Below are 13,653 nucleotides of genomic sequence, written 5' to 3' on the forward strand. Positions count from 1 at the left end.
CGGAAGATTGCAACCTGTTAAAAAGCTGATGCTTATTATACAATAAAGCTTAAATCGTCAAAATAACAGCTGTAGCCGCAGACTTCTTAGCTTCCCACAAATTTATAATTTGAGTAATTCTCATCTGAATCAAATGAAAAGAAATCTGATTATTACTAGAAAAGACACTTACTGACGGCTTACATAGTAACAATTGGTTTTTGTAAGATATACTTATACAGCCCTTTATTCATGGGTTTACCCAGATTGATACGCTGCAATGTTCATACATAGGACCCTTCATTACTGTGCTCAGATGATTGTTAGAAACTTAATTGAAGGTATCCTCACCTCTCGGTTATCCCGTTGTGATTTGAGACTATCCATGATAGATTGTTCATTTCATTTCGATGTACCACAACAACAATTAAGACCAAAACAATGATAAAGTTTATCTTTTTGTCATTTCGAGCTTTTTAAGGCTCTTCTACTGAAAATTCTCGTGTAATTGATAAGTAGATACTTGTTGATCTGTTTTTTATTGAGACAAAAAGCGTGTCTGCCTACAATAAAAGCATAATAGTCCTTGAATCTAATCCATCTCGTTCTCAAATCGGGAAAAATATTGTGGAACTGAATTTGCAGGGCGGCAATTCTCCATTGAAACGAGCACTTACTTGTTTGGGACGACTGTGTAAATTGCTTTCAAACAACACAATCAAAAACCAGCCTGGTCTCTTTTCTTGGCTCATACCTGTGTTGCCTTTTTCATTTCCTCCTTTTTAATCGTTTATTTCTTTTTTTAAATCACAACGTCCATCATAAAGGCAGCTTTCTACTATTCTCTGGCCATCGACATTTATACGGATAAATTTACAAGAATATCACATTTTGTGAAAGGGTTATAGCAAGTATAAACTAATGCCAAATGATGCACATATCTTATCGAAATTGCATACCAACAAAAAGAATAGCATCGAGCAATTACTATACTTAAGACAGCCTCGTAAATCCTCGTCAACAAAAACGAGCTGTATGAGTGAGTCCGTGAACGAAGAATCAATGGATGATAGACACTATAAAAAAAAACGGCGGTTTCGCTGGTCGACTTGCTTTTCAATATTGACGAGCAAAATTACAAAAATAAAATTGTCTATGGCATCGTCGTCTACTTTTGATACTACTTCGAATTCAACTGCATCTAAATTTGGAATAGAACGTTATCAATCATCCCATCAACCAAATCTGTACACTGTTACAGAAAACACATTACGATCAAACCAGCAACAGCAGTATCAGCCAGTATCTCAAAAAAGGCCTGTATCAACACCTCTACTTACTAGTACAGTAATTGGTAAAGAGTTCTATTGATGTATTTGAAATATCCTGTTTACTGAACTGTAAGTTTTTTTCTTTTCCAGATGATAAGTTTGAGACAAAGCTTTGGAGTTTACAAAAAAACCAACCATCACAGCAGCAGCAGCAGCAGCAGCAGCAGGATTCTATTGCAACTTCTCATCAGTTAGCTTCACTTTCTCCTCCTCCAAGACAGAACATAAGAGCAAAAAGAGAAAACTGGTCTCATGACTATAGTGCGCATACTGACGATGGAAGACCATCCTATGAGATATCCTTAATAAAAAATACCCCGCAACAAATATCCTCAAATCCATCCACAGCATTTTCATCTTACAGCAATACTAACGGAAGATCTCTAACAGATCCTACACTGACTCCTCGTGTTCGACCGGTGACCGCCATCACAACTACCATTATCTTACCAAGAACAAATACATCAACAGTAAAGCGAACATCTCTGTTACGCTTGTCGTTAGATTCGCATCTCGCCTTAGATGACTTGGATACCAATAGCAGTACTAGAACGAATAGTACCAGTAGTCACTCAAGTAATATAACTTTCTTTGGACCTACAGCTGCCACGAAGATGCCTTATAGAAATGGTACGCTAGGTGCCATTACTCCTAGTTCAGTGGAACAAGCTATGCCAACAGCGGCTGATGAAGCTTGCTCTACCAATGATTCTTTGATGCTGTTGTCTTCATCTCCTCCCCCACCCTTCTTCTCCGGCATTTCAAGCCGACCTCAATCTCATTCTTCTATCAAAACACACTTTTCAAATTTTTCTATTGTAAACACATCTATTTGCTTGCGTGCTAACGATGAATCTTTAAATGATGATGTTGAGCATAGTCAGCTGCATGATCTTGACACTTGTCAACTGCAAAGCAGATCTCAGATTTCCGATCGTCATAAGAATCAAATAACTACTACTGCTGTAGTGCGGCGACGCCCACAAAGTGAAATTGAATCAATCAAAGAGAGAAGGCGCAAACGTAGCCCACTCTCTTTGCCAAATACTGATCAACTTACACTAGCTATGGAAAAGTTGTTGATCAACAGATATGGAGAGCAACACTGTGAAGAGAAAACAGGTTCCAGTACGATAACATCAATACGATCGAGAAATAAGAAATATCACAGCGACCTCGTTTGTTATCAGCAACTAAAAACGGCGGCAGTAGCAGCTCATACAAATAGTAAAAATAGTGATAGTACGACATCGTCATTATTGCTACCGTCTGATAAAAGGCGTTCTTTTGTTACTACTGCTTCTGTTGATGACATGCTTTGGTTTGGCAGCAGCAGTAATTCTCAGGACTATGATGACTATGGTAATAAGAAGCGTATTTCGTCTACTACCGTAGAGGATGTGTTTTCTACTGAAACATCTACCATGATATCCCTGCCCCCTCCTTCTCCATCCAATGTCACTGATAATTTAGTGGGTGAGCCCATTACCATTGATACTGAAGACTCGCCTCTCTCGCCACCATTGGAGACCCCTCCTTATCATCAACAAGCCGCTCCATCCTTGATCTCAGCATTGTCAACTCCAAATTCCTTTGATTCGTTTGTGGAAGACCACGAGAATGATAATTACATTCATTCGCCGCCACATCCTTCATATTATCCGCAGCATTTATATGCTCCTTCTTCCATCACTACTACTAGAAATGCTCATACTAATAGTGCGTCTATTTCTTGATTGTACTCTTAACTGGTAGTAGAAACACTCAGATCATGAAGTTTATTGCTAACATCCTCTTGTCATGCTTCATTAAACATAAATTTCCTCGTAATAACATCGATCAATTGAATGCTATATCGCTTTTTTTCTTTCTTTTGAAGAAAGCACTTTATTGTTTTTTAAAGATATCCGTTCTATCCAATTGGCCTCCTTGGGTTGTATAAGCTTCATAATACTTTTTAAAACTGTCCACCACGTCCTCAGCTTTGGAATTTTGAGCATAGCAATCCAAAAATTGACCTTCAGGGTCCATCAAATAAAAGAAAATCGAGTGGTCCACCAAGTAATCGTTATCGTCAGCGGCATCTGGCGGTGAAGAAACGTAGACACGGAACAATTTGGCCACTTTTCGAATTTCTTCCTCTGTACCTGTTAAGCCTATAAGATCTTCATGAAAATCCTTCACATATTCTTTGACAACTGCAGGCGTATCGCGTCGAGGATCACATGTAATAAACACTGGTACGAGAATATTATCTTCTTTCAAGTCTTTCTTTACCTTGTCTACCACTTCAGCCATTTTATCTAACTCGTCAGGGCAAATATCAGGGCAATGGGTGAATCCAAAATAGACAATGTTAAATTTCCCTTTCAGGTTTTCGGATCCAAAGGGCTTTTCTGTGTCGGCATGAATAAGGGTGTAGGGACCGCCAAGTTTGGGTTTCCCGTAACTTTCGACGGTTTTCTTGTTGTGATGCTCCTCTATCTTCTGTTGACGAATGGCTTCGACACGTTTCTTTTCGCGATTAAAGTAAAGTAATAGACCTGCACCTACACCTACGAATACAGCAGCTGCTTTCAAAGTAAAGGGCTATCGGATTATAATTAGGTTTGCTTTTATATCAGTGTAAGATTTACTGCCCCTCCTCTTTCTTCTCTTACATACACCCATGGCTGCTCTCGCCCTTATTTTCTCAGTGGAGGTTGCACTAGAAGAAGCATAAAATCGGCTGGATGATGTAAATCTGCATGGCTGCTTATTATTACATGTAGCAATTTTGTCTGCCCTGAAATAGGGTGTAGCCGTTGTGACAGTGCGTTTTGGAAGTATAGAATACGATAATAATTGACTGGACTAGAGTAAATTTTCAGGTTAGAACTACCTTCACTCGAGCCTGCTCTTATAAAGAATCCAACAGACCCTAGCGCCAAGTTTAGATTTGGTAAACGTTCGAATGACTGACATGGCAGTTTTTAAATGACAGTTAGATAAGTGAACAAAAAGATCATTTCTTCTGTTCTTATCATTTCAATACCCCGGGCTTTTCTTCATGCAAAAAAAAAAAAAAAAAAAATAAATTAAAATTTTAGCTGCTCCTACCGGTTGATCAGCGACTTTGAGCTCTTTTGAGCGAACATTACTTTCCAGCATACTGTGACAGGTTCCCGCTCTACTGAATCCTCCATAATTTTGCTACGGGCTTCTCTTTTTTTTTTTTTTTTTTTTTTTTTTAATTGTGGGTAACTACAAATCACCTTAAATAGTCGACATGTCTGAAAAGATGGAAAAGAAAGAAGGCGCTTCTGGTGGTGCAGTTGAACATATCAACCTCAAAGTTGTTGGCAGTGTAAGTAATCGTTTTCAATTGTTTAGATAGAGCCGATTGTAAGAGCAAGTATAATAACCATTCGTCAATTGAAACAGGATCAAAATGAGGTCTTTTTCAAAATCAAGCGTTCGACTGCTCTTAGAAAGTTAATGGATGCTTATTGTGAACGCCAAGGTAAACAACCCGGCTCTGTACGTTTTTTATACGACGGTACTCGTGTTTTACCTCAAGATACACCTAACGACGTTAGTATTTTCGAATTAAATTGCAACTGTAAACTTGTTCTCTCATCACTAATATCACACTACTTTATTGACACAGCTGGATATGGATGACGGTGATTGCATTGATGTTATGGTAGAACAAATTGGTGGTTGTTGCGTATAATATAGATCTATATCGTACTTCAGCATTAAACATATAACAAGTTCATCAGGAAAAAATTGTAAACCACCCAATCGAGCTCTATACTTTATGTTTGAACATTAACTTATTTAAAGTTATAAAACAGAACAAAGCAAGTCAAATACAGTAAAAGCATCGTATAAACCTATTTGCCTTCTTTGCTTGATACATTCGGATTATAATAAAAATACAGTGATTGCGCCAAAAATTCAAGGTTCACAAAGAAAAGAATCACCGATAGTTTTTGTTTCAAATTCGACACCATGAGAGGTGTACTCGTGGAGCTGCTCGGCTTATACAAGCTTGTTCATCTTATTGACCGCAAAGGATCCATTTGCAATTCTATTTTTATGAACGCATTTGGAGCCCCAGCTTTGAAGAATTGCTCACTTTATGTTCTATGATCTGTTATCCTATCATCATCAAGTCCACATTTACTTATCAACTTCCACCAAGTCGTATTTTCAGCGCAATAAAATGTTCGCATGAAGTACTCAACAATCTAAACAATTTTTATTCCTTTTATGAAAAGACTTTGCTTGTAACACATTTATAAAACCAGCTATCAATAAGCAGCAAAAAGATAATCTTAAGGATTGCATGAAAGAATTACGAAAGTATAGTTCATTCTTCAAGCAATAGCGTGATCGACGAAGCAAAATTGTGAACCACACATTATTTTTGAATATGCTGTACAAATTGCCGCGTCTAGTCGCTTTTTGATAATCAAACGCGAAAAAATAACACTCTGAACTCCAGCTAGTATAAGCGTCTTATATCAAGATATGAGCCATTTGTTTCAAAAAAGGGTCGAGAAAAGAATCATTAGTATTGACATTACGTTTTGTCCTCAATTATATGCGCAATAATACGTAAGCATAAGGTTAGGATCAGATGTGTTATTGAAGTACTTCGTGTCACTCATCAATATCTGTAAGGTTTACTTTTTACAAGGGGAACAGGATAAGAAAGTTTTTCTTCTTTTGAGAAGAATATCTAAAACTTCAGCACTTGCTTAACTGCTTGATGAGGCGCATTTATTGTAATCAGTAACCCGCGAGTTACTAGTGATAAGTCCTACTGTTCCTGAAGAGCCTAAAATATACTGTGCAGAGCTGCTTTCGTCAAATGTAATCTAACCTTCCTGACGCCCCTTTTTTGTATTTATGATACATAATTTTGAAAGCTTTCTTTGTATTTAATAATGAGTATTATCACGGGAAAGCGCAAGAAGAGGCAGCATGAATCTCTGGCTCGATATCAAATTGTTTGAAGAAGCCAATTTTTCCAACTTGCTGCGGCTAGACAATAATGGATTCAGCAATAAAACAGCAGTAGCAGAAGTAGAGAACAACAATTCGATTTTGAGGGACCTGAATTGATATATTCCGTACCTTTCGTTGGCATTCTTTATTATAGCTGCAGCTGGTGAATTATGGAGCTACAAAATTGAAGGAATTGAAGTTATCTGTCAACTTAGCCCTGAGACTCAATACTATTGCTGATCTTTCTGACAGAAAAAATTTTCGGAAGCGATCAAGATCTCTTTCCTCATCTACCGTTACGGTCTCGATTTGAAAAATACCATGTCGTTGATCAGTAGTATCAAGAAGCTCACCCTTGTTTTGACCTTGGATGAACAAAAAGAAAAAGTATTAAAATGAAAACGAGAATATTGGTAGAAAAAACACTTGTACAGGGTCCAATTGATGTATTGCCCTCTCTTTAGGTGCTTCTGGGTATGAAGAAGCGTGGGTTTGGAGCGGGAAAGTATAATGGCTTTGGAGGCAAATTAGAGCCAGGAGAAACAGTAGAAGAAGCAGCTATTAGAGAATTATGGGTAACAACAAAGCTTGCTTGTACATATACAGCTTTATTCTTCAATAATGTTAAGAAAGACTTTGTGGCAATTTTAGGAAGAGGCCGAAATCAAAGCGTTGGATTTGAAGCGAGTGGGTATGATCATGTTTACATTTGAGAAGGATCCCGTTGGATTAGAAGTACATATCTTTACGACAACCCAATATGAAGGAAAGCCAACAGAGTAATGACGTCAAAAAAATCATCTTTTAACATTCAATTTGCAGACATGGTTTTCTGAAAAGAACAATTTATTTCACATTAGGACGGAGGAGATGAAACCAGAATGGTTCGATTACAAGGATATACCTTTTCAGTCGATGTGGGCTGATGATCAGCATTGGTTCCCTTATATCATCGAATATCATCAAGCATTTACTGGACATATTCATTTTGCCGAGGTAAAGCTTTTTTGAATCATAAAATGTCAAGTGCTTGCAATACTGATAAAAGTTATATTGTAGGATCAAACCACCATTTTAAAGAAACATTTGATCGGCTTGAAAGACGATGAAGTACTAGAAGCAGGTTTCAATATAGAAAAAGTCATCTTGTAATTTTATGTAATTAACAAAGCCTTATGCTGAAAAAGCCCGTTATTATTGGACTCCACATGAAACTTTTGCATTAAAAAAATTGTTCCAAAAAATCCCATTTCCTTCTCCTGAAATCAAGCTACTATTTTTTTGTTTTTTTCGTATATGCTCAATCTGAATTCTGTCAATGTCTGAATCGCTCAAAGAAACTGACAACAGCAATAATAATATCATAGTATCCATAGAAAAGGGAGTTGCGAAATCTACAACGAACGAATCGGTTGCTACCGATAAGTCTCTTTCTGTGGTTGATGATATTGATAGTAATGATGGTAATAGCAATAGTAGTAGAGATATGACGCCACACAGTAGTACTTTATCAACTCGCGATGAAAGCTCAACCTTTGGTGTTTCTAATGCAACCGCTAAGCATACCCTGCCGTTTTCTTTACTCTCTCAATCGAACAGCGAGCTAAAGCAGCGCCGTAACAAACAACAACATCAGGGAGTATCAACTGCATTAGATTTCCCCGGTTCAACAGAACAGATCGATGGTAGTAGTCAGCAGAAGGACTGTTGTGTTGAGAGTAAAATTATAGCAAAAGAAACGATGCCAATGAATGAACTTTGCATCAGTATCATCAAAGCAACAGTTATATTCAATGTTTTTTATTATGCTTATTGTTTGGCTTATACAACAACTACTACGATTTGGACAGCTATCGAATTAAGTATTTGGTGCCTTATCAGTCTTTGGTTCATGGTACCGGTCTCTTTGAGCAGCTACAGCAATAATTGCGGTAGTAGTAGGAGTAACATCAGTTGTCGATTTGGCAATAATCTCTTGGATGTACTTGGTTACCTTCGAGTGATTTCATTGGTTATGCTGGTCATAACAACGTTGTTCAGTTTCAATAATAATTTCACAACGGCAACAACAGCGACTTTTTTTTCTTCCATCACTGCTACTATCACCATTCTATTTGAATTATTTATTCTTTTTATTTATACTTTGATGGAACAAAATATCAAATCATCCTTGCAACAGGCTAATTCTTCAACGCAGCAGCAGCAGCAGCAGCAGCATTCCAAATTGTCGTCATCGTCGACAACGCCGAGCTTGGCTGATGTTGACGATGCAACTGTACAAAATCAACAACCATCAGCATTTGAAGAGGAAAAAGAAGCACGGCTAGTTCAAAAAAATGTATTCTTATCTATTGTATCCCAAGAGATACGCGACACATGTTCTATGATTACGACAACCTTGGAGCAATTTTGTCCGAGTTCTTTTTTGGTCCCTTCTACCCATGAATTATTAAGTGCCTGTTCTATGGCAGTACCTGTTTCGAGTATATCAGCTATTACGACCACAGTAAATCATGCATCCCATATAGGTTCAAACTTACATCTCTTGGATTATATCTTGCAAGAGGGAGACGAGGAATATTCTGATAGTTGTCAGCGTCAACGGCTTTCTGCAAATCATTGCCACGATGTCGATATGGGAGAATTGATTCAGCATGTAGGAGACGCTTTAGCAGGCCTTTCTGCTAAGTTAGGTGTCCATATTGCCATCTATCATATGGACAATGGCTTTTCTTTTCCTTCTGTTTTCGCAGATGGTCCAGCCATGAAGCATACATTGTTAACTGTAAGGGAATTTAACCTGCTATGCGTGTCTCCCTATGTTCTGTCTTCATTAACCATCTTCTCTATACTATCTTTCTGTAGTTACTACGAAATATTTTGGAGTGTAGTACACCTGGAGCTTGCATTGAGCTGGGGTTAATGATTCAACCTTTACCAGACCAAAACAGCAGCAAAGTGCGAGTCACTTTTCAAATTATACAAACAGCTTCACCAGCTATACCTGTTGGTTTAACCAAAGCTATGATACCCAATATACATTATACCGAGAAGTTGATTGGTTATATTGACGGACAAATGGAAATGGAGGCAATGGAAAAAAACAAGTTTAAGATCGAAATCAATATGGATCTCGAGCCCTCTTCCAATGCAAACAATAGTAATAGCCATAATAGTGGCACTGATGAATTGCACCTTTTCAAAAATCAACCGCACCATCACCACATTTTTTTTGATAAACCATCTCATTTCTTCGAAACTCAATTTGCAAACATACGATTCTCCAACGAACCGACTTTAGAAGAATTATCCATCTTTTTGGCGCATTTGAAGGGTGTCAAATTAATTTTGCATGCACCTGAAAAGAGTAATTTCGCAAAACATCTAACAAGCTGTTTGACAAGCTGGAATACAGATATCAGCCATCTTCCTGTTCTCACCTATGCTACTACTGCTTCCAATGATGATGCCGAATCTGCTTCCTCAATTACTCTAGGGGCTTTAGGTGTTGGTGGATCTGATTCAGACACAACTGCTTCTTTCCATTCTATGTTTCAACAGCAAAATGGAATGAAGACACCTTTAGATAATGTACTATCACAAGAAATTTTAGGGTCAACAGCGACAGCAGCGACGCTAACAACGACAGGAGATTTATCACCGGCCTCCAACCGATCGATCAACAGTAGTAATAATCCCACCACTACCACGCTTACGCAGCAAAAGATACCCTCGCCTGCTATCGAAGAAGATCACATACATTCTATTCCGCCGGCCTTTATCCTAATTGATGATGACATTTTGACTTTAGAACGTAAATTACGACATTTCAGAGAAAATCTGATCCAATATCAGCAGCAGCAGCAGCAGCAGCAGCAGCAGCAACAACAACGTCAGTCTTCTATTAGCACTAATAACAGTGGTGGTAGTAGTGCTACTAGTGCCAGTACTACGAGCAATAAGAATGATACTGCTCGAAATACCAGCAATAGCAGCAGAGCAGCACATCATCATCCATCTATTCATCATCCCCACTATCCTCCTTCTCTTCCACATCACCGTCGTTCCAAATCGAGAACGAGTGACTATTCTTCGACTTATGGTACAGTCGCCATTATTTTCTTTACATCCTTATCTAATTACAAAAGAGTTCGGGAAACAATCCAGTGGTACACCTCTGCAGCATCATTATCAACACCTACACCCGCTGCAACACAACCATTCACTACTGCTCAGATGACCGCATCAGGATTTGCCTTTTCTCCGACTGCTTCGAGCATGGCAGGGGGCTCAGCTATTCCCGCGCCAAATACTACGCCAACGACGACAACAACACCGTCATCCCCTTATCAAAGCAGCCAGTACTATTTACCACGTGTGGTGGTGGTTCCTAAACCCGCGGGACCTCGTCGGTTTTTAACAGCACTCCATACAGCATGGCATAATGCGACGGTGGATCCTAATTTCGTACCTATCGCTACATCACCTATGAGTCCGATGACGATGCATGTATTACCTACGGCTTCTGCTTCGAGTGTTATTACAGATCAACAATCACAACAACAGCAGCAGCAGCAGCAGCAACACCTGGCAGTCACTCCGATGATGACGGCAACACCGCACCACCATCCTTATAGTCATCAGCAGCAACATGCGTATTATGGACATGAGACGCGTTACTCACCTCGTCGTATGCACTCACCTCATCAAATGGAAGCAATAGAAAGAGGAAATTACTTTTTTGCAGATCCTCACCGACCTTCGAACACTTCGCCTTCATTACTTGCCACAGCAGCTGCAGCCGCTGGAGCTGCAGCAGGGGGAGGAGGAGGAGGAGGAGGAGGAGGAGGTAGTGGCGGCTCAGTACCGTTGAGCAATAGTCCATCACTTATTGTGCCTCCACCTCCATCTCCGGGAACTGTTACGGCTTCACTAGCACTCTCGAGTGGAACGCAGCAACAAAACACTCACATGACTACAACTCATCCTATGCCTCCGAATACGAGCAATACTACCTCTTCTGCGACTAACTCTACCACTGCCACTACTCCAGGTACACCTACAGAAATAAAACGACGACTGAGATCGAGAAGTAGTTTAAGACGTGCTTTTATGAACAGCGGTGGCGTAAATGGAAATAAAATCCCCCAAGTGGACACAAGCATTGACAGTGAACAACAGCAGCAAGAACAGCAGCAGCCATTGGAGAAGAAGGATAAGTCACCCATTCAACAGAAGCAGGAAAGCGCAATATCCCCCACTAAGAATAAATCTTCTTTACCTATCAAGACGAAAACTACTACGAATAATAAGCTGGAATCACCAGGAATCTATTCACCTACGTCACCCTCCTCAAAAAAGTCAAAAAAGAATAAGCTGATTGAGAAAAAGAATGGTGAGAATACGACTATACCAGTAACAGTACCCACAAGTACACCAGGCACACCAGCACCCGTCGGTCATACTGTAGACACCCATGCTACCACGACTACTATTGCGGCTGCAAATGCTAGCAATACGGCCACTGCCCCCATACCCACACCTACGCCAGCGAACAGCAATAATAATAACAATAATAATAACAATAATAGTACTAATAACTCAAAGCCTAAACCCAAATTCAACTTCAAAATCAGTAATCGTAAACGTAAAGAAAAAGTCAATACGTCAGGCAAACAAGGACCCCCTATTACTGTGCTTATTGTTGAAGGTAACATTGTGTGTGTGTGTGTGCGTAGTGGTAAGCTGTGTCATCTTCTCCCTGATTCACTCATATTTGGTTTTGTTTTCTTTTTATTGTACTTGTATAGATAATATGATTAATCAAGCTATTTTATCTACTTGGATGAAGAAACATAGTATCAAATTTTCAGTTGCCTCAGATGGAAAGGAGGCAGTAGAGAAATGGAAAGGAGGAGGCTTTCATCTTATTTTGGTAATATTGCAAAATATCGATGCTTGGAACAATACGATATGAACCAATTTTTTTTTTTAAAAAAAATTCTATAGATGGATATTCAATTACCTGTGATGGACGGTATTGAAGCGACCAAGTTGATTCGAGCAATTGAAAAAGAGAGAAAGATCGGTGTGTTACCTTCGTCTTCATCCTCCACTTCGACTGTATCGTCGACGTCGCTCTCTTTAATAACAACAGAGGATGACAATGTGAAGAATAAGAGATTAACCGAAACAAAACGAGGACTTAAGGTAGAGGACACGGACAGCCATGATAAAGTAGGAACAGTAGCAACCATAGCAACAGCAACAGGAGGAATTGTAGGACAAGGAGCTGAACAAGGGGCAGGAGCAGGAGCAGCAGCAGGAGGAGGATTCCAGTCACCAGTGATTATTGTCGCATTAACTGCATCGTCCCTAGAATCAGATAGACAAGCAGCCTTAGCAGCAGGGTGTAATGATTTCTTAACCAAGCCTGTGAGCCTTGAATGGTTGGAGAAAAAGATCATGGAATGGGGTTGCATGCAAGCCCTGATCGATTTTGAAGGCTGGCGTAAATGGAAAAGATCATCACCTTCGACGAGTATACCCTCCACTTCGATAGCGTCCACTTCAACAAAGACGAATAACAAGTATCAGCCTTATTTGTCATTTAATCATGATCATCAACGCCCACAAGCCATCATTAATAACGAAGGTCATAGTAAGGAAGAATTAGAACGAGAAAAGGAATTACTGGCACTCCGTACGAAAGAACTACTCAAAGATGAATCAAGGGCCATTGTGTTGATGGGAGTGCATAAAAGAAGAGTTTCCAGTAATATCACAACGCCCACAACAGCAGCAGGCACTGTAAACCATCAAAGAACTCTGTCCTCTTCTAGTACGACAAGAACAACAGACCCACGCTTATTACAACAACAATTATCGCGGTTTATGTCTTCTTCTACCAGTAGTACAGATGACAAGTTGTCCTTGCCAAAGATTCCTTCGGACCCTGACCTGTATCAAAACGGTTATAACCATTTTCCGTATGAATACTTACCTATACCGCAGCAAGTTGAAGAAAGGGCGAGAAGAAGAGCTTTAGAACTACAGCAGCAACAGCAACACATGGTGAGCGATTTATTAATAAATTACGTAGGCTCTCCAAATCAGCACCACGTTGATGAGAATAGTAATACCAACCAACCACCACCACCACCGCCACCACCATTAACCACTTTAACATGAGCTAAGAATATATAAATAAATAGATGTTTATTTATATTAGTTTGCTTCTTCTATTTCGATTTATAAAAATTATCCGTTCTTTGATTATGTCGTAATTATTATTATTTTATTTTTTTTGTATAACAGTTTTTTTTTATTTATTATCTTCACTCCC

The 13,653-nt window shown here is 39.2% G+C and overlaps 5 protein-coding genes across 5 annotated transcripts; 4 read left to right on the forward strand and 1 right to left on the reverse strand.

The window, feature by feature from the left end:
* The first annotated feature begins 733 nt into the window (after positions 1 to 733).
* On the forward strand, positions 734 to 3,128 carry BDF20DRAFT_861050 (uncharacterized protein). The gene is made up of 2 exons (XM_053080555.1): positions 734 to 1,333; positions 1,401 to 3,128. Exons 1-2 carry the CDS (start codon positions 901 to 903, stop codon positions 3,044 to 3,046), a joined length of 2,079 nt encoding a protein of 692 aa, XP_052938448.1. The 5' UTR covers positions 734 to 900; the 3' UTR covers positions 3,047 to 3,128.
* BDF20DRAFT_861053 (SCO1/SenC-domain-containing protein) lies at positions 3,129 to 4,541 on the reverse strand. The gene is made up of 4 exons (XM_053080556.1): positions 4,451 to 4,541; positions 4,230 to 4,355; positions 3,975 to 4,163; positions 3,129 to 3,899 (listed from the first exon to the last, which is right to left on the reverse strand). Exons 2-4 carry the CDS (start codon positions 4,272 to 4,274, stop codon positions 3,198 to 3,200), a joined length of 936 nt encoding a protein of 311 aa, XP_052938449.1. The 5' UTR covers positions 4,275 to 4,355; positions 4,451 to 4,541; the 3' UTR covers positions 3,129 to 3,197.
* Positions 4,542 to 4,578: 37 nt separating this feature from the next.
* On the forward strand, positions 4,579 to 5,025 carry BDF20DRAFT_817121 (ubiquitin-related domain-containing protein; the record flags this gene model as incomplete). Its single annotated transcript, XM_053077226.1, has 3 exons — positions 4,579 to 4,656; positions 4,734 to 4,883; positions 4,960 to 5,025. 3 exons carry the CDS (start codon positions 4,579 to 4,581, stop codon positions 5,023 to 5,025), a joined length of 294 nt encoding a protein of 97 aa, XP_052938450.1.
* A 1,604-nt stretch (positions 5,026 to 6,629) lies between these two features.
* Positions 6,630 to 7,460, forward strand: BDF20DRAFT_905442 (NUDIX hydrolase domain-like protein; the record flags this gene model as incomplete). The annotated part of the gene is made up of 5 exons (XM_053083162.1): positions 6,630 to 6,695; positions 6,773 to 6,883; positions 6,960 to 7,087; positions 7,169 to 7,304; positions 7,368 to 7,460. The coding sequence occupies 5 exons, from the start codon at positions 6,630 to 6,632 to the stop codon at positions 7,458 to 7,460; spliced, it is 534 nt and encodes a 177-aa protein (XP_052938451.1).
* Positions 7,461 to 7,574: 114 nt separating this feature from the next.
* Positions 7,575 to 13,499, forward strand: BDF20DRAFT_986506 (uncharacterized protein; the record flags this gene model as incomplete). Its single annotated transcript, XM_053085220.1, has 4 exons — positions 7,575 to 9,093; positions 9,174 to 12,018; positions 12,119 to 12,243; positions 12,318 to 13,499. The coding sequence occupies exons 1-4, from the start codon at positions 7,627 to 7,629 to the stop codon at positions 13,497 to 13,499; spliced, it is 5,619 nt and encodes a 1,872-aa protein (XP_052938452.1). The 5' UTR covers positions 7,575 to 7,626.
* Between the last annotated feature and the right edge of the window lie 154 nt (positions 13,500 to 13,653).

This window comes from Mycotypha africana, assembly GCF_025528875.1.
Source record: "Mycotypha africana strain NRRL 2978 chromosome Unknown BDF20scaffold_3, whole genome shotgun sequence".
In the NCBI taxonomy this organism is placed as follows: Eukaryota; Fungi; Mucoromycota; class Mucoromycetes; order Mucorales; family Mycotyphaceae; genus Mycotypha; species Mycotypha africana.